At 38.3% G+C, this 20,333-nt stretch overlaps 2 protein-coding genes and 1 pseudogene across 3 annotated transcripts in view; 1 reads left to right on the plus strand and 2 right to left on the minus strand.

The window, feature by feature from the left end:
• The window catches only part of LOC103974161 (uncharacterized), a 49,815-nt gene extending 45,573 nt beyond the window's left edge, over window positions 1–4,242 (plus strand). The window contains exons 10-11 of the transcript XR_010513870.1: window positions 3,958–4,014; window positions 4,101–4,242. The gene's annotated coding sequence lies outside the window, so the exon portion shown is untranslated. The remainder of the gene's footprint in view (window positions 1–3,957; window positions 4,015–4,100) is intronic.
• Window positions 4,243–4,392: 150 nt separating this feature from the next.
• On the minus strand, window positions 4,393–12,822 carry LOC135675473 (isocitrate dehydrogenase [NADP], chloroplastic/mitochondrial-like; annotated as a pseudogene).
• A 788-nt stretch (window positions 12,823–13,610) lies between these two features.
• Window positions 13,611–19,718, minus strand: LOC103971128 (uncharacterized). Of its 2 annotated transcripts, none has more exons than XM_065185641.1 (5): window positions 19,550–19,718; window positions 19,175–19,437; window positions 14,585–14,796; window positions 14,166–14,436; window positions 13,611–14,044 (listed from the first exon to the last, which is right to left on the minus strand). In XM_065185641.1, exons 1-5 carry the CDS (start codon window positions 19,593–19,595, stop codon window positions 13,748–13,750), a joined length of 1,089 nt encoding a protein of 362 aa, XP_065041713.1. In that variant the 5' UTR covers window positions 19,596–19,718; the 3' UTR covers window positions 13,611–13,747. The 2 variants fall into 2 exon arrangements, with proteins under 2 accessions (XP_065041713.1, XP_065041715.1); XM_065185643.1 differs by having other exon boundaries at window positions 13,855–14,091; window positions 19,550–19,707.
• Between the last annotated feature and the right edge of the window lie 615 nt (window positions 19,719–20,333).

Below are 20,333 nucleotides of genomic sequence, written 5' to 3' on the forward strand. Positions count from 1 at the left end.
TGATTAAACGTTTTTTCCTCTTAATAGGTAAGTAAAAGACAAATTTTCTTTGTTTTCTTAGAAGAAATGACATGGCTTTTCTTTGGATGTGATAAAATAATCGGTGCCGGACAACACAAATAATTTTGCAGTAAATTTTAATAATAAAAATAAAAAAGAAGAGAAAAAAAAAGGGTAAAATAAGAATTGTAGCAACAGCATCCCATGTTATGATCCTACAAAATGGTATTGTAGAGGTGAGGTTTTCGTAGAATAATTGATCCTTTGTTCTCATGAAGGATGAGTGCATGATTGTGAAAGGTGATCAACAAGATGAAAATTTTAAAACCAAATATCGAGATAAGATCAAAAGGCAAATTTTAAAAAAAATTTCTTATCAAGATAGTTAAAAGTATGAGATTTTAAGTAGATGCATAAGTACTCGATCAAGAAATGAAATAAGTAGTGTATGGTGTAATACTTTTTTTACTCCAAGGAGTAGTGGTAGAAATGATAATGTCTCTACAAATTATCAAAACTATCTAAGACTTGGAATCTAAGTTAGGTGTAATATAAAAAGTTTTATTTGAAAAGAATATAATTTCGCTCTTAACAAATTCTTGCAAATGCGCTTTCGCAGCTACCCGAGCAAGTTGAAGTTTTGGCCATTTCACTTCCGACCAGCTATTTCCTTGAGGATATTAAGATAGAATGGCAAGAATATTCAGAGACCAGTAAGATCATAAAAAAATTGGAGGAAGCACCAAGCCCCGTGGCTCATTACAGTTGGGACTTAAAAGAATTATACTATAAGGGTACTAAATTCAAAAGGAGTACGACATATCACCTAAAAATCAACGACCAGACGGAAGTTGTAAATAGGTGCTTGGAGACAGTCCAAAGCCACCCACCAAATATGACTATCCAAGGAGAACTCCAGACCCAGCCAAGTGTCATTATTGATCGACGGATCGTGACTCGACGATAACGACCCACTACTAAAGTGCTAATACAGTGGATGAACCTACCAACAAAAGATGTCACTCGGGAGAACTATGACGACTTGAAGATCAAATTCTCAAAATTCATGAATCGTCAGCCTCGAGGATAAGGTTGATTTGAAGAGGGCGGGTCTGTTACGACGACTTGAAAAGAATACAATTTCGCTCTATGTTACTTTAGGAGGAACAACGTGGCTTATAATTCCCTTTATTCGAAAGAAAAGGAGGATTCGAACAAAATAGATGAAATGGAAGATATCCAAGTGAATCGAAAGGAAAAAAACAAAGCATGAATTTCACTTTCACTTTAAAGACACATGCGATAAAGATAGTTGTTTACGAAGATTCTTATCTTGATACCTATCAAGATAATTGGGAATTGGGAAGACAAAAAAGAGAAAAATGAAAAGATTTTTTTCCGCTTTGACTTTGATAAACCTATTGTAACTTTTCTTTTCAATTATAAGCGGTGGAATGGTCCATTACGATATATAAAAAATAATTGATTTGAAATTAGTGTACAAAATGAAATGTCACAATTTTTTTGTGTTTAGAAAACAAATAATATCTTTTACATATCCACTTAGTTTATCAATTTTTTCGAAAATGATAGAACGCAAAATACCTTTGTACATGATAGGAAAATTTTCCCATGAAGACCTATATGATTAAATACCAATAAGCAAAAAAATACAACTTGAGCAATGAATTGATAAGTCGAATAAAAACTCTAGAAGAAGAGGAAGAAAAAGAAGAGGATATCTCTTACTCTTGCTAAAAGCGTACGATCCTTTTTTGAATGGACCATACTGTGGAACAATAAAAAAATTCTTTTTACATACAATCATGAATGATTTAATTACTTCTAAAGAAGAAGAAGATGTAGATAACAATAAAAAAATTCTTTTTACATACAATCATGAATGATTTAATTACTTCTAAAGAAGAAGAAGATGTAGATTCCATAGAAATGTTTTGGATAAATAAGATTCACGGGCTCTTTTCTATTTCTAAAAATTCTCGAGAATTTGAACATGAAAAGAATTCGTTTGATGAGAAATCATCATTTAATTATATTGTTAATTTCTTAATATCAATCGGTGAATCTTCTTTATTTTTATTGGAAGAAGAAGGAAGAATTTAAACCAAAATCCTTGAGATTTGTATTTGATATAATTACAACCAATCCAAATGGTCAAACAACAATTGAAAAAAAATCTATTGAAATAAAAGAAATCAGTAAAAATGTTCCTTGATGGTCATACAAATTGACCGATGAATTAGAACGACTGCATTAAGAAAATAGAGAACATAAGGAAGATTATGAAATTAGTTCAAGAAAAATAAAATGGGTGGTGATATAATGAAATTAGTTCAAGAAAAACAAAATAGGTGGTGATATATACTGATAACAATCCGGATATCGATACTAATTAGAAACGACATGCCAACTATTAAACAACTTATTAGAAACGCAATACAGCCAATAAGAAATGCTATGAAATATTTCGCTCTTTGAGGATATCCTTAGCGTCAAGGAACATGTACCATGGTGTTTGTGCGACTCGTTACCAATGAATAGGGTAAATGAAAAAGATTTATCATATCCAATTTTTTCGGTGTCAATGATCGGTACCGATGAATAGGGTAAATGAAAAAGATTTATCATATACCTATATTGTGTATGGAATTTATGGTTTGCATTGGTGCACATCCAAGCACCTAGATTTCAGATGAAAAGTAATTCCCCATTGCTAGCAAATAGTTATCCGAGGAAATAGTATTATAAGAAGCAAAAAGATTGTGCTGCTATTGTTAAAAGTGAAGAGGGTCAGCTACCTAGCCAACTTTCCTAATTAAATGTTATCACTGTATAGATCATTCTTATTGTGAAAAGAGTTATTACATGGGTAGAGCCAAGAGTGTGAACTATACAAGTTCACAATACAATTTGGTTGAATGAAGAAGAGGCTCCGGTGTACAGAGAGTAGGCTGTGATGAAATAGTCGGTGACGGACGGCACAAATAGTTTTCCAGCGAATTTGATTATAAAAAAAAAAGGGGGACAAAACAAGAATTTCAGCAGTGCACAGACCTTGTGCTCACTCAACCCACGCATAATTGCACGAGTAAGCGACCACATGATCCACAGCTCATCTCATCCCGCGTCGCGTCTCTCGCCCTCGCTCGATGCGCCACGTCGAAGGAACGAGTCGACGTATTATGCGGTCGTACGGACGGCCATGGGCCCTTCGGGGAAAGGAAAGCGACACGCCACCAAGACCCACACCTCCCCTGCCCCCCCTTCCCCTCTCTCTCTCTCTCTCTCTCTCTCGAGTCCCCTCCTCTCGCCCCAATTTTGAGGGTGATCAAGCCCGGCTCCGTTGCTCCTTCTCCCAATAACAGCAGCAGCGTACATATAACACATACACACAACAAACATACATATACACAACACAGCATTCACAACACGTAACATACACAACTCAACACATACATACCACACATGCACACACAAATACAACACATACAACATGCATACACATAAATTTCACAACACACAACACACACAATACATACATAACATAACACACATACACATAATACATACACACAACATATACCATTCACAACACATACCATTCACAGCACACATACACACAACACAACATATTATTAACAACACATATCACATTCATAACATACATACGGACACAACACATGACACAATACATTCACACACAACACGACACAATACATACACACAACACACATATACACAAAACACAAAACACACACAACACACATATATATACACTACACATAATACACAAACACAAAACACACAGCATTCACAACACACATACACACAACATACATACGCACCCAATACAACATCACTTTTTTAGATTATGTTTACACTTGGGAGTTTTATTGCTGTTCGTGACTGAAGGTCGATGTTTTTGACCCATCGCAGAAAGCTCATCCGAACCGAGCATCATGCCCAAGCCTTCATTGGCAACTCTAGTAGGAGGTTGGCATTTGCACCTTTAGTCCTTTGTTATCTGGCATTTAACTAGAGAAATAATATATCATGACATAATATCTGTGCTTGTGCAGGTTTCCTACTTTTCCGGATTATATTGTCATCCACTTTATAGAAAAATTCGAGTGACAAATGGTTGGTTTGTCACGAAACATTGTGACGCTGATCTTAGGGGCTTTCGATAAAGATCAAAATGATTTCAAGGGCTTCTTAAGCCAGTCAGAACATTTGGCTGTCAGTTTTTACTTCGATGCCGTCGTTCAGATGACTCGTATGATGCGAAGGCATATAAATCATATGGCTCGAGCACTACTAAGCTGCGGTAAAGACAATAACACTAGGCTTACCAGTGTTATTCCTGATATGTAAGCAACAACCAACTGTTTTTTTTCAAGTATCTGTCTGCTGCATAGACAAAACCTCATTATTAATAGCCTTCATGCTCATCAGATGCTGTAGCATTTAAATAACTGCTGCTACTTGGATCTTCTCTTCAAGGTTCTGAGCAACAGCATCAACAAATTCCTCGGTGTTCAAGTAGAATTCTCTGGACACTCTGCAAAAGAAATAAATGAAGACAAAGCACAATTGAGAAAAGAGCAATCACTCGTGCACAAAAGATAAAACCATGTGCCTATATGAGATCTTAGACTCCATATATACTAAATGAACTAAACATATTTCGTGGATCTTACAATTGAATTACAATGCTCCTGCAATTCCTAGTTAAGAGTCAGTTTCTTCAACCTTTCCAAGTGTTTCTGGAAGTACCAAACAAGGATTTGAATTTTGCACTAAACATACTAAACCATGTTCCGTCATGCTAGTTTTTCTTTTTCAATTGAATTACAATGCTTCTGCAATTCCTAGTTAAGAGTCAGTTTCTTCAACCTTTCCAAGTGTTTCTGGAAGTACCAAACAAGGATTTGAATTTTGCACTACACTGATGTCACGACGAAGCAGATTTTCAATATTTAAAAGAAACTATATAATATTCAAGCAAAAAAAAGGAAGGGGACAAAATTTTGCTTGAGCATACCTAGGACCATGGATAAGAAGTGCAAGATCCTTGGTCATTTTACCAGACTCCACTGTTTCAATGCATGCAGACTCGAGCTTCTGGACAAAGTCTTGTAGTTTTTCATGTTTATCAAGCTCTGCCCTGCAGAAAAATCGACCTCAGATGTCAAGACCAGGGAAAATAAATCCTGACGTTTTAAGATTTATTTGTTAAACTTTGGTAATTACCAATACAGACGTCATCAAGCCCAATGAACCAAATCCTGCAACAACAAATAAATCTTAAAACATCATATTATTGAGAATAATTTAAGTTGAACAAAAGGGAGTTGGAAAAAAACTGTCCAACTGCCAAACAATAAAAGGTTTAACAACACAGATCATGTTCAAAATTTTCAATAAATTTTCCAAAAATATCTTGTGAATTTAATTTCGTTCATGAACAATTTGACTACACGAGAAGCATCTGCAGTTTTTTTTGCATGGATAAAGGCATAAAGTGAGTGATCTTGTTAAATCAATCAACCACAACAAAAGTAGAATCATGACTCCTAGTTAACATGAACATTTTCACTCATGTTACCTAACAAGGTTGAGGATATGTTTCAAGTTTCAATTTGATTCTTTCCTATGCTAATACCCCTATACTTTAGTTAAAATAATAAAGTGAAAAGTAAAACATATTTGGAATACAGGAATTTGATACCAATATATTAACTACTGTTATAATAAGATCATAAATTCAAAAGTAAGACCTTGGGCGAGGAAATCGCTCTGGACATCTCCATCATAATTTTTGCAGGCCCACACATAACCACCACTGCTTTTCAATGCATAAGCTACCATGTCATCAATCAGCCTATGCTCATACCTGATAACAGGAAGACACTTATTAGACATCAATTTAAGACTTATTAAGCAAAAAAGGTGAAATACTTAGAACAGATGTTCCCACCACATATTGATTGTTCTTCGAACTTTGACTTCCATTTTTCTTCATAAACCTCCTGAAAAATGTCCTTAAACCTACAATATTTCAAATGTCTCATTCTGTATATCTTAGAAGCCTAAAGTTCCAAAATTTAAAAGGACAAAACCAGATTTTTGGATATATATTGCATCCTGAGCATGAAAATTCCACATTGTTGACAGACATATTTTCTATAGTTGAGCTTCGCAATTTGTGAGGACAATTTAAATTATGGTACGATTATTCATTGAGCTTTGCAATAAGGACACTAACAAATCGAAGAAATAGAGAATAAAAGCAAGCAAGAATCTTGTATGATCAACAAGATTGTATGATCAACAAGATAAAAGCAAGCAAGCAATATTCATTGAGTTTCCAATTTTGTATGATCAACAAAGAATATCTCTGTAAAATTTCCTACATAAGACTATATATGACAAACCTCATCTACATTATAAATAGATAATGCAATACCAGAGCCTTTAAATTCATAAACATCTTGCTCCACAGGTGGACGTTTATCTGCAGGGACTAATTTAACAAAAAATCTAACTAATCAACCAGGTAGACACTATATATGTCAAACAGAAAACAATAAATTAATCAAATCAGCAATAGTCAGTTTTAGAGCTCACCAAAAACCATTTTAAGCTTTCCAGGACCTTTAACAATCATGTCAGATTATCTCCAAATGCATGTCTACCAATACATATAGGTTTCTTCCAACCTAAAAGTATACAGCATAAGCAAAGACCTCCAAACACGCACATACATACACACAAAAATTAACTTATCACCAAGTAAAATTTCATTTTTACCAGCAACAATTCGTGGCACATTGCGGCAAAGAATAGGCTCACGAAAAACAGTTCCTGAAGTGAATTAGAACAAGACTGATTCAAGCTAACAAAAGTAACATAGAGATCAGCAAGCATAAGAGACAATCATAAGGTAATATGTACCAGACATGTAGATCAAAATGCTAAGTACCAAAAACAAGGGGTGCAAACTCAAAAGTACAGAAAACTGACATGACATGGAGAATACAAACAAAGCCATGCCAGGGAAGGCTACTAGTCAACCATTCCTTTTTACAGTAGCTGAATATCATACATGACCACAAGTGTAATGCAGCCATGGCTGAGAAAACTTTAAAAGCTGCATTACAATTGGCAATTACTAACCATCAACTTTTGTACCCAACAGAGTGAAACTAAAACAGTAAAATGAGTTACTTCCGGATGCAATGAGGCTGTAACAGCAACGATTCCTACTCCAGGTAGTAGACTGGCTGACCCCAGGTAAGTGCAACATGTGCGATATGCCAAACTACCAATACAATCCTGTTTTGTGTCTCAAATTTGAATTATTATTCTGATTTATTTAAATAATGCAAGCAGTATGAGCTAATGACCCATGTCAGAAGTTAACTAGCACCATAGCATGGCATTGCAACAACTCTAGCCCCTAATTAAACTATATCTTTCCTACTTCGACTTCCCTTAGCGAGCTAAACAGGAAATAGACTTAAATAAAAGATAAAAGAAAAAAAAAGGTCCAAAGACCAGGACACTTTAAGTTCCTTTGATTCTTATGCCACAACCTTCTTCGAAATTGAATTCTTATTGCATTCCTCCATAAAAGTTTTGTACTGGTGTCAAACTATTTGGCTAACCAAAGATGCCAAGAAGTGTTCCAAGTGTTCGCCTAGGTGCTCGGGCAAGGCGATGTGAGGCCCAAGTGCCGTAGCGGGTTTTGGGCAAGATGCTTTCCACTGGGTGCCACCTAGACGAATGGCTCAGTTGAGGTGCTGGGCATATCAGGCATTTGCATAGGTTGACTCAATGACCCAAATGCCTCGACTCAATCCAAACCCAATTCCCTTCCCCCCTTCCCCTTGATCCGAACATAATTTTCCACGTTTGACGCCCATGTTATGCCCTAGATTTGATTTTCAGCCATCAGCCACACGTCCTTTCTTTATCCAGTATGTCTCCCTCTTTTCTTGATCTTCTTCCTGCTTTCTCTCTGCGAATGCTGGTTTGCACCTGCTGTTACCATCCTATCTTCTCTCTCTTCTCTCCTCTCCCCTTCTCCTTTGCATGTGACCAGCACCCTACGTCATCACCACTCTCTTTTTCTTCTCTCCCCTCCTCCTTCCCCTCCCTCTCCTTCTTCTCCTTTCTCTATGGCTCATACCTGCTGTTACCATCCTATCTTCCCTCTTTTGTCCTTTCTCTCCTCCTATATGCTCTTTTCTTCTCTGCTTACTTTGTAGCCCACAACTATCATTCTCATTCCCCTCCCTTCCCTCTTATCACTTTCTCCCCTCCAACCTCCCTCTTCTCTCCTATCTCCATTGTTCCATCTCTTTGATCCCTCTCCCTCTCTCCTCTCATTCAAATTAACATGGCAATCAAAACTACAATTCAGATACAATGGTAACCAAAGGTACGTTAGAGGAATCATCATCAAGAAACAATAAAGATGATGATCCAAATTAACATGGAAATCAAAACTATATTTCAGATACAATGGTAACTAAAGCTACGTTAGAGGAATCATCATCAAGAACCATTAAAGATGATGATCCAAAAGACCCTAATGCTGCCACTTGTATGTTTTGTGATAAAACCACTAAAGGGGGAACATTTTCAGACAAAACAACATGAAATGGAAAATGTAAAATCAATCATCATGCAAAAAGGAAAGTGTCCTTTGAAAGCAATGCAGAAGTTACAGGCTTATATGAATGAGAAAAAAAAACCAAAGATTAAATCATTTAATCATTTACCTCATTTGATGATTGGATGTCTTAAACTAGTTTGTTTAAAATTTGTTTGTTTTGTTATTTAGACACAGACTAGTTTCATTATCATTGTCATAATTGAGTGTTCTATAAATGGTCATATGTGTATAATTTGATGTCTTCGTATTAATCATCTTGCATATGTAGTGATAAAAACTCATGTAGCGATCCATTTTTTTATAATATTTTTTGATTGTTATAAGGCAATTACTTTGTTATATTAGGACAAGGACCTAGGCACGAGCTTGGTGCCACAAGCAATAAGGAAGCTTGGCACCTCATAGCACCTAACGCTTTTGATGACCTTGGACTGATCATTCTAAAAATCACCAATGTAATCAAGAAAAGAAAAACAAAGTCCCTAAAAAACCAAATGTAGAAAAACCTATTACAGACAAACTTGAAGTAACCAACCATGCTCAAGACATTGAAACCAAATTTAGAATTTTGTGTGATCATCAGATGCCTTTGAAATTAAAAGAAAATTATTAAAAGATAGTTGTGAGACCAATAATAATTTATGGATCTGAGTGTTGAGCAATTAAAAAATAACATATACAAAAAGTTCGTATTGCCGAAATGAAAATGTTAAGATAGATGTATAGAGTTACTAAGAAAGATAAGAAAAGAAATACTTTTTTCATGAACGACTAGGTATCGCTTTGATAGAGGATAAGATAAGAGAAAATCATTTAACATGGTATAAGCATGTGCGTACGAGACCTCCAGATATGAAAGTCAGAAAATATGAAATGATTAATGTTAGTGGTACGAGGAGAGATAGAGGAAAACCTAAAACAACTAATAGAAATTATAACTAAAGATTTAAGTACTTTAAACTTAACTAAACATATGGCCTTTCACAAATCTCAATGACGGCAAAAGACCTATGTAGTCAATCCAAATAATTAGAACTTTTGGCTTTGTTACTATTGTTGTTGTTATTGTTGTAATTGAATCAAACATTTATATTAAAATAAGCAAGAAATAGCTGGAGATGAACCAAGATCATTGACCAAGATGATCCTAAATCATTCAATCAATCAAAATTAGCCATCATAGATCAAGTTGAACTAGTAGTACCTAAAAATTTAAGTTAAAGTTTAAGGGCACTCCTTGTGTACTCAAGATAAAGGAAATGTAGTGGTACCAATTAAAACTTGAATGGATTCTTAGGTTGAATGGTTGAGAAGAACTCCGTAATCTCATGCTACCAAATAAATTAACAATGTTTAAGGAATAGTCCTCATATATTCCCTAAATCTTAAATACAAGAAAACAGACGCAGAGGACAACCATATGCAACAAATCATGCTAACCAATAACAAAAGTTCCAAGAAGCAACCTAGATGAGCATTATATCCAACATAAAAGATAAAAGTTGTTTTTTGAAAGTCAGAATGACCATATTGTGGAGTAAAATTGACTTTAAAGCAGGGTTTGCCGTACCGAGCTGTACCGTCCGGTACGGGCGGTACGTACCGGTCCGACAGGCTTTCGGTACGCGGACCGCCTCTTACCGTTCCGACACTGTAGCAGTACCGTAGCAGTACTGTAGCAGTGTAGCACTGCTACAGTGCTCGGTACACTGTACCGTACCGGTACCAAGCCCAGGTCGAAACTCCGGTGCGGTACGATATTGCGAACCTTGCTTTAAAGATAATTGTGTGGATTTGTATATGAAATTAATGATATAAAAAATATCAAATAGCAAAACCAAGCACTATAAAGCAAACCATTTAAAATATTTCTTATTGTTCCATTTGGGCTTCTTAAACTCTTTAACTCTAGCTTCATCTGCAGGTCAAATGAGAGTCATATTAAATCCATGTAAAACAAATGACACCAAAACATTGTTGGCCAAAAATGCTTGCTAAAAAATCCACACTAGACAAGAAAGAGTAAAATAATTCTGCATGTCTGTTGGGTTTTTGTGGAGGCATCCTTACCCTCAATCTATACATTTCTTTTTTTTTTAATTCCCTTTAAAAACCAAAGAGTATAATCCTCAATTTATACATTTCAGAGGAGCTGCACAAACTAAGGACTACATGGTGCAATGAGTGTTCACCCCAGTGCTTTTGTTATCCTCAAATTATATTAATTATTGAAAAACAGTTTTAAGTCCTCTACAACCCTACATTTTAAACTTCATTTCACAGAACAGTAGTATATCGTTGTTTGCAAACCTATAACTACAATCATCATCTTTAAACCATGCTCATCAGTTCTATACTTATAAATTTCCTAGTAATCACACATAAGCCTATCATGTGTAATGACTACATAGACTCCTCAACCTAAGCTGTAAACAAATGTAAGCAACCTAGACCAATGTCCCTTCTCTAGCCCTTCTACACATGGTAAATATCAATACAACCTTCTGATTTTGCTTTTCCCTTTTAATTGATTTCAGATGAAGCACAATAGAACCTCCCAAGCTCTATAACTTATCAAAAACTTGTTCTTATATACATTTGAAAAAATGAATGGATGAAAAGCCATAACGGATCTTTTTCTTTTTTTTAGCAAATAACCTCCAACGCTAAGTATTTCTAAAAGCTAGAAACAAGGAAGATGAAACCAGAACAGGTAAATATTTCACATAAGATGATCCCGGATATCATCTCATCATTGGATATCACCTCATTCTTATAAAGCAATAAAAAAGAGCATCAAATTATCTACCAGGTGTAATTGTTGCACATTTCACAGCAACATTGTGCCTGCAAGTTGCACAAAAAGATCACAGGAAAAAGTTAAACAACATCCAAATGGGACAGATGCAGACATAATGTAAAAACATCAATAAGCTTGGTATGCCTAAAGATCCAAAAAATAGAATAATTAAAACTGGGTTAGCAACAAAAGAGTGAAACAGACGCTCGGAGTTTCCAACTAGATTGACAAGTTAGTATATTTCTGAAAGGAGTCCCCAAGTTTTGAAACAGTACGCTGGACTGCAGAATTCATGCTGATGCTAGTTTAAGCAAACACTGTTCCCACGTATCTTTCTGAGAAATAATTCGATAGATCTGGAGAAATGGAAGATTGAATACACCAATCGATACAAGCATGTACAAAATGGTAAAGCAAGTTTCCTATATGCACGAACATTAATTATACACAACTTGGTATTCAGTTTATCACTGTAAGAAAACACAATAAATTATTTAAGTGGAAGGAGGAAGGGGAAGTGCTACTATAAAGAAGGTCGTGGTAGGTTACTTGAGAGTTGCCTCGGCACTTTCAACGGTTACCCGATCGTCGGTGGCATCACGACTCAAGACGCCCAGATCGAAGTACTTGATGTCCAATTCGAGAAATGGAAAAATTAGCTGCAGTCAGGAAATAAATCAATCAATCATTTCCAAGTGACTCCAGACTTGCAGGATATATAAGAGGAATGAGAAGATTGACACCTTTTCTTTTATCATCCTCCAGATGACCCTCGTCATCTCATCGCCTGAGAAGACATCAAAAAGTTTTTATGTACATCAGATAGGTAGGGTTTTAACCTCTTTTTTTTTTCTGAATTGAAAAAATAGAAGAAGATATCGATAGAACGTAACGAGGAGAGAAGAATAAGCGTTTGAAAGCGGGAAAAGAACCAAGAGAGCGAAAAAAAAAAAAAAAAAAAGCAGCAAACACACACACACACACTAGGGGGATGTGGCTCACCATCCATCTCAACGATAGGGTTGTGGACTTTGATTCGCTCGGCCGGTGAGAAGGAGGCAAGGCAGCGTACGGAAGAACCGACGACGACGAAACGGGTGGGAAAAGAGAAACGAACACCATTGAGTCGCCGCTGATGCGTGAGGCGGATCGAGCTAGGGTTTTTACCTGGTAGGAACGACGAATAAGGGGCAGAGGAAGACATGGCCCCGGTGGAGAGGTGCCGCCGCATGACAAAGCAAGCAATTTGGCGAAAGCAGTGCGCGGCGGATCCATTGTTCATAAGATGGCCTGACCCCGACCCCAAAAACATTAAAATAAATAAATAAAAAGGGAAATGACGATTTACACAGAGGAGGGAAACATTGCATACTCATCTGAGATAATGGTGTCTTGTAAATGCTCTTTCTCGCTCTAAAGCTATGCTAATGTCTTTTTGTGCTAACGTCTGAATACTTCATTTAAGAGTACATTGTTATGTGGTAAAACATCTATTATATCCATAGAGGCTTGTGACAAGGATAATTATTCGTGAAATATAACATATTTCTTAGATATCGTGAGTTTTTGTGCTTCAGGCTTGTAGCATAAGTGCTCTTATATATATATTATTAATTATATTTATCTTAATTAAGAGTAGTAGTATTTTTTTATTGCTTTGTGCTTGTCATTTTTTTTTTTAAACATTAAGATCAATTTTTACTCTTTTTTTTTCACGTTTTCTCTAACTACTATTACTAATGATGGCTCAACTTACGGCTACAACTTGTCTTCTTTAAATGCTACTACTACTCCTCTTAATGCCGTAGTGAAAACAGTACACATTGTGGCTCCTTTAGGTGCCCGCTGCCCGTGCCGGCCGTCGATCCGAGCTGATTGAATAAAACGTTATGCTAAGTTCTCTCCAGATCTCTCTGCTCTCCGTCTAAGAAATTTGAACCATAAATTTATCCACAAGTGGATGCAACCAAAGTTCAGGCGTTAATTATTCAATAGTCAAAGCGCAATGCAAGCATATATATATATATATATATATATATATATATATATATATATATATATATATATATATATATATATATATATATATCTCTAACAATGTGTATATGGTGGGTGATCTCGCATAAGTAATGGATGCATTGTTAAAATAGGGCATGTGCGATCTAATTATTATCCCTCCCATGTATGAATTACGCATTCCGCTTCCTGTGGGTGCTTCTTTTTCCAAACTGATAAATACGTGGTCATGCCGAAACCGACGCCACTAGCAAGGTCTTGAGGACAACATCAACCAAGCTCTGCACACCTCCCAAGTAGTGCCCTGTTTCCTTCAGCTCATGGTAGTTGATCCAGCTGAGGCGGCTGCAGATGTATCGCTGTAGAGTAACCGGCACGAGCCCGTCTTCATCCCCATGCCATAGATGAACTGGAAAGGGCGGTTGCGAGAGATCCATCGGATCAAATTCCCACTTCCCGAACATCACCATCATGTCTCGGTAAAACGACTCAAGCATGCCTTGCTGAGTGGCAAGTTTCCGCCTCTGCAAGCACAGTGACGCTTGCATTCTTCAGTTCTTGCAGCGTCATACTACAAAGCTCCTTGGACAGTTGAAATGGGTCAAAATAAAAAATATAAAAAAAGGACACTGGGGTAGCACCAACCTCTTCGAACATTCCACTGTTCTTCATGACGTACTCACGAAGTTGTGCATCCAAGCGGTTGGGCAGATGGGTTGTACCTTTGATAACGGTGGAGGAAGGCAACCACGACTGTTTCATCCACCAATGCAGCAACCAGGGGGCATAATATGCAACTCGCAATGCCCACTGATCTCCAGGCTGTTGCTTTCTGTAAGCCTCCTCTGATAGATGCCGCGGGAACCCAGGCCATCTGTAGTTTATTACTGGTGCCATCATAGCAGCTCCAGCAATCCTGAAATGAATTGCAACATTCTCAGATGCTTGCTCAGTCTGATGTTGCAGGAGGTAAAACCCATCTATTTGTAAGGCTGCTGCGGCGGCGGCGGCAAACACACCCTGAACTATGTACGTGACATTGTAGTCTAGCAAACGACGGTTACCTATCTGGAATGTACTTAATGGACGCCCAGACAGCATGGCCACCCAAGGAGAACCCAATCAGGTAAAACCTGGGGCCCAGCTCCAAAGCATCTGCCAGCTCCGCGATATCTGACGCCTCGCTCCTCAGTGAACGACTGGGATTGGGATCACTTTCACCATATCCAGCTCTGTCGTAACCTACTATATATATACCTAACTCCTCTATCAATTCCTGCCATCACAAAGAATTATTTGAAGAGTTGATAACTTACGAGCCTTCTCAAGTAGCATATAGTAAGACCCTAAATTTATGTGTGTGTGTGTGTGTGAGAGAGAGAGAGAGAGAGAGAGAGAGAGAGAAAGCAAACCTGTCATATCTTTATGCAACCATAAAATAATTTATGCTTCCTAATAACCAAACGGATGCAATTGTAAAGCTACTGAATGACCTGTTTGACATGTAGGTAATATAGCTAACATGCTAATACACATTAGAATGTTTCTTCTCGAATAGTGTTATGATGTGAGAATGACATGACGGGCACCAAGTGCTGCAATATGACAGCATGAGCAGCCAGTGCGGATGGCCACGTCAGACGCCAGCATGCCACCATAGGAGCTCAGGCCCACAAGCACGTGGTGATTGATCCGAGTGACACTCGTGTGTTTAGACCCATAGGTAAGTGAGGGTCAGATCAGATGCTGTGTGCAACCAACCGAGCAACTGACAGTCAGCATGTTCAGACGTTATGGGCATCGAACATGCCGAACACAATACCACTACTCCGCTGGGGTCATTAACTATTTCTCATTTTTCGTCGATGGTCATAGGGATAACTGTCACCAGAGTTGCCTATAAAATGACTCCAAGCGTGTTCCTAGAGAGAGAGAGACATTCAGCTCTTGCTTAGTTTGACTAGTCTAATCGCTTTAAGTTCAAATACTAATTTGATAAGGGCTATAGTAATAAATGCCCCTAACTCAGACAATCAACTCAGACAATCAAAATTTAACTTGCTCAAATAACAATTAGTAATCTTTTTTAGAAATCTAATTTGTACAGAACCAAGATCAAAAAGATTGATAAAGTTAGTCATTCACAACCACTAATGAAAAAAGATTCCACAAAAAATTACGGATTAGTAATCCTTATTAGAAATCGAATGCATTCAGTCCTTTACATATGCGAGGAAGGTAATCAAAAAAGAAGATGAGTTCTTCTTTCTTTCTATCACTTGAGCCAAGCCTTGCTCATTTGGAAGATGGTAGTGAACTCGTCGAATAGGGCAACAAATAACTGGCGATGTCACTCTTGGTCCAACCCACTCAACCTCAGAATCAAGTTCCAAAACTTCCCTATGAACCATGCTAAGTTGACAGGCCACCCCCTCCGTGAAGAAACAAATATATATATATATATATATATATATATATTCTAACCCTAAGGGGAGATATCAAGCCTTCGACACTCCCTGTATGGTCGATCACCAAGACGAGGATCCATTAGCTCAATCTTGGTAGGAATGTTAAAAGCCTCTTTGATGTGTATTGGGTAAACCTTAGATATCTAAGAGTCAAAGTCATACAACCTCAACGCAGTTTGCGAGGCTCAACTACTTGATGGGCTCACCTCGGAAAAGGTATTCCCCCTCGTAGCAACGACTCCGACCCTTTCATTGGAGAGGGAGAGTTGCGAAAACTGATGCCGAAAATGGCGATGAAACTGGAGAACCGCTCAACTCACGGTCGACCATTGATAAGGAGCTTGATGCGGAAGACATTTGAACCTTATTAAATGAAAAAGCTAAAAGTTTTAAAGTCTATAAATCCAAGAGTCCAAATGCTTCGAGGGCATATGAAGTCTATAATAGGGTTAAGGTTCATTTTAGCCCTTGTGATTTTGGTCATGGACCACTTAAGCCCTTATAGTTTACTCATGTCTAAAATAACTTATACATTTTTTAAAACATAGCATATAAACTCATCCCGCCAAATCTGAGTTAACATACGTTAAAGTCTGCTTACGTGACATGTTGACTCATAATAAACTATTAATATAATAACATATGTAATTTAAGTTAAAAATAAAGATATATTTTAGTCCCTATGGTTTTGATCATGGATCACTTGAGCCCTTATGATTTTGTTCGTATCTAAAATAACTCTTACATTTTAAAAAACGTAGCATATAAGCCCCTCCCAAGTCTGAGTTGACAAACATTAGAGTCTACTTATGTGGCATGTTGACTCATAATAAATCATCAATATAATGACATGTGTAATTTAAGTTTTAAAAAAAAATCTATCTTGTCGAGGAAGAGGAAACGACGAAGGCTGTAAGGACGAAAGTAGAGAAGCAAAGGTAGGAGAGGTCGAAGGAGGAGGTGAGGGAGAGCTATAGCACCACATCATAAGTAATATAGGTGGGGGCATAGGAGAGGACGAAGTGGGAGGTAGCGAAGACGAAGATGCCTAGGAGGAGGAAGAGCGACCACGAGACTATTGCATACTTAGCGTCGAACTGGTTGATGCACATCCACTTGAGGTAGGACCGGAAGCTCTTGAGTTTATCGTCAGCGTGAGAGAGGCTGCGTGCGTACAACACCCTGCTAGGTAGCAGTGGATCGGTGATGTTGCTGGTGGTCACTTCCATGATGACGCCTCCTCCCGCCATTGATGATGGTCTCAATTTTTTAATTCCAAAATGTATGATATATGAATCGAACAAGTCTTTCGACGACATTCTTCTTATGAGACCGAGATAGACCACACCTACTAACCGACAACACATCCATTGCTACCATCATTATTAACAATATTGTAAAGCATGCCTCTAACTCGATAGGTCTACGACCCATTGACTCAGAAGTGGGGGGTTACTGATAAGTGATAATGATGTGACAACGAATGGCCACCATGTGCCGACATGTGACAGCATTAGGAGCCAACGTGGATGTCCACATCAAATGCCAACATGCCACCATTGGAGATCAAGCCCACAAGCAATTGGTGATCGATCCAAGTGACACGACCGTCAGAAGGGCTATAGTCGAAAAATCCCCTGACTTAGTTTGATAGGAATTCGATCTTACAAGAAGTGATCTAGAAGGAGACCATCTGACAAGGGCCACAGTTGGATTCAAATATACATTTGAACTCGAAACCAAAATCTAACTTATTAACTCATGATCTAAATGCAATCAAGTTCAGAAGTCAGCTTCAGGTATAGGTGGTGTTCAACTCTTCTATAGCAATTCAATCAAAATTTGGATAGCAACCTTAGTACTTCAACGTTTGCAACTATGCAGGGCTGAGCAAAATCTACTTCCACACGATGTATTCAAACCTGAAACTTAATAGTCACATAAAGGTTTTACTAACGACTATTTATTTCATCATGAGGAACTGTAAGGAATTTATCCTACTTGTCAGGTCCAGTGAACCATCAATTTTCTGACATTTGCTAAGTGCAAGCTTGACAATGCAAGTTCAAATATTAACAATTACATGTTGTGATTGCATAGAATATTTAAAGACTTACTGCTAATATACATTACTTTTTAACTTTAGTGTACATAAAAAAATTTATTCCAAGAAATATAAGAAAAACTAAAGAACTTTATGATTATTGAGCCATGTACAATCAAGTTCAACAGTCTAAATGTCATGTATGGGTACTCGAGGACCAAAGAAAGAACCATCTCCCTCGGTGTTCAACTAAATCAAATAGTGAGTTCGCCAACCTTACTAATCTAATGTTGCAACCATATATGACTCAGCAAGAACACAACTTCCACACCTTTTAAACATGAAAATTACTAGAACCTCACAGAAGTTGTACAGGATGATTTCATTCTTTTGCTCACTGACATTTATACTAAAGAAATGTATATTGTTCCTCTCTCCCATGTCTTTATTTTTTTTTTAATATTGATCCCTTCAATGTTCTCTTGTAAAGTTGATATTTGTTATAGAAGCACCTTTAATTGCTGAACAGGGATAACTTACACATAAATATAGCAAATTTTGGACTTCACAGGCATAATTATCATTTTGTTTCCCTAATTGTCAACTAAAAGACAACACAAAAAATTCTTAGGTCACTAACTCATCAATAACACAAAACTACAAAGATGGTTGTAACAATAAAATTCATTTGAAATGTTCGAGTAGTGGTTTAAATATCATCTATTACTTTGTTTTGATGACGGTGCAGACAGCAGCTACGACACAGGTGCTAAGGAACAGGTAATGGTAACTGTAGGCCCACAAAAGAGACCTCAGACCGAGGAGTCATGGTGGTGAGAAATGGGTGTCAGTGTTTAACTTGGCACGAGGTACAGTATGATTTTGGCCCGAGCCACCAACCAGGTGAGGACACAGGACACATTCCCATTAAGGAGGGCGGAGGGCGGGCGGCGGGGAGAGGAGGGGGTTTGGCCGGTTTGGTAGCCGGACCAATCGGAAGGCGTCCGACCCTGTTTTTGGTGGCTCAGTGAGAGGGACTCTTGGATCGCCTCCCCTTCCGATCCACATCCATCGCTGCCAATACACTCAACCTATCGACATGAAAGGGGGAGACCGAGGAAGGGTTAGGGTTTTTCGCTCACCGGGGAGGACCGGGGGCTGTCGAGCCTGGAGCTGCCGAATCCATGGCAGTGGACGATCTTGTACGCAGCCCTTTCCCTGGGCACCCCCGTCTCGGAGTAGGCCAGGAACCGTCCATCCCTCAGCCGAATCCTCGGCGCGGTCACCGGTGGCCCGTCCTCCGACCCGCACGGAGTGGGCGGCGGCGGCCGTATTTCCACCGCGTAGTACCAGCTCGCCAGCCCGACCAAAAATGCCGCCGCCATCGCCAGTTTTGCGGCTCCCCCTGCAATCCACATCAGAAGCAGAGTTGGTAGCATAACAGATGGTGCATCATGCTGGTGGAAGCGAGAGAGAGAGAGAGAGTAAGGAGGAGGAGGAGGAAGAGTCCTAGTTACCAAGGGAGCTGCGATGCTTGTTATCGAGCTCGCTGGCTGTCGCCATTGTCGCTTTTGCGGTCGCTATGAACTCCTCCAAGAGGCGTCAAGGGAAAAACATAGAACGAAGAGGGGGTGTGAAGCAAGGGATAAGTATAGGTGCAGGCATTTACTTGTCGGTGTGTGTAAGTGTGGTGGTTGGGGGTAGATGGCAAGACCGTTCAACCACTGTTTAGCGCTCTTTCTCTCTCTTTAGCGAGTACTCTTTTAGCTATTTCTGAAAAAGCACTGCCATAATTTCCAATCTCACAACATTTCACGACGACGGCCTGCCATGGTGGGTTCCACCACGGGCGCCTCAGACTGATGATTTGCGGACGTCGACACGTAGGATCGGATCACCAACCTGTTAGTTGCCCAACCTCCGTTCTAAGCACGGAAGGGCTATTTTTCTTAGTTGCCCAACCTCCTTTCTCAACACGGAAGGGCGATTTTTCTAACTACTTAAAGAGTGTTGCAACGGCTCGCCGGATAACGCGATCTGAACGATGTGCGAGCGGAACGACGCGTTGCTCCACCGAGCAACTCAGTAGAAAGGTAAGGAATAATATATTGAAAATAAGATTAAAGTTTAAAAATAAAAAATATAGAAAAAGGAAATATGGATCGTACCAACGATCCCACCCTCTTAGCCTTTTAGGGCGAAAGACTATACGAACGATTCCATCATAAATATAAAATAACCAATCTTACAAGAGTCATAAAATTAATTGGAGTTAGGGATAGACTTTTAACTAGAATGTTG

The sequence above is a fragment of the Musa acuminata genome, chromosome BXJ1-6 (genome assembly GCF_036884655.1).
Source record: "Musa acuminata AAA Group cultivar baxijiao chromosome BXJ1-6, Cavendish_Baxijiao_AAA, whole genome shotgun sequence".
NCBI lineage: Eukaryota > Viridiplantae > Streptophyta > Magnoliopsida > Zingiberales > Musaceae > Musa > Musa acuminata.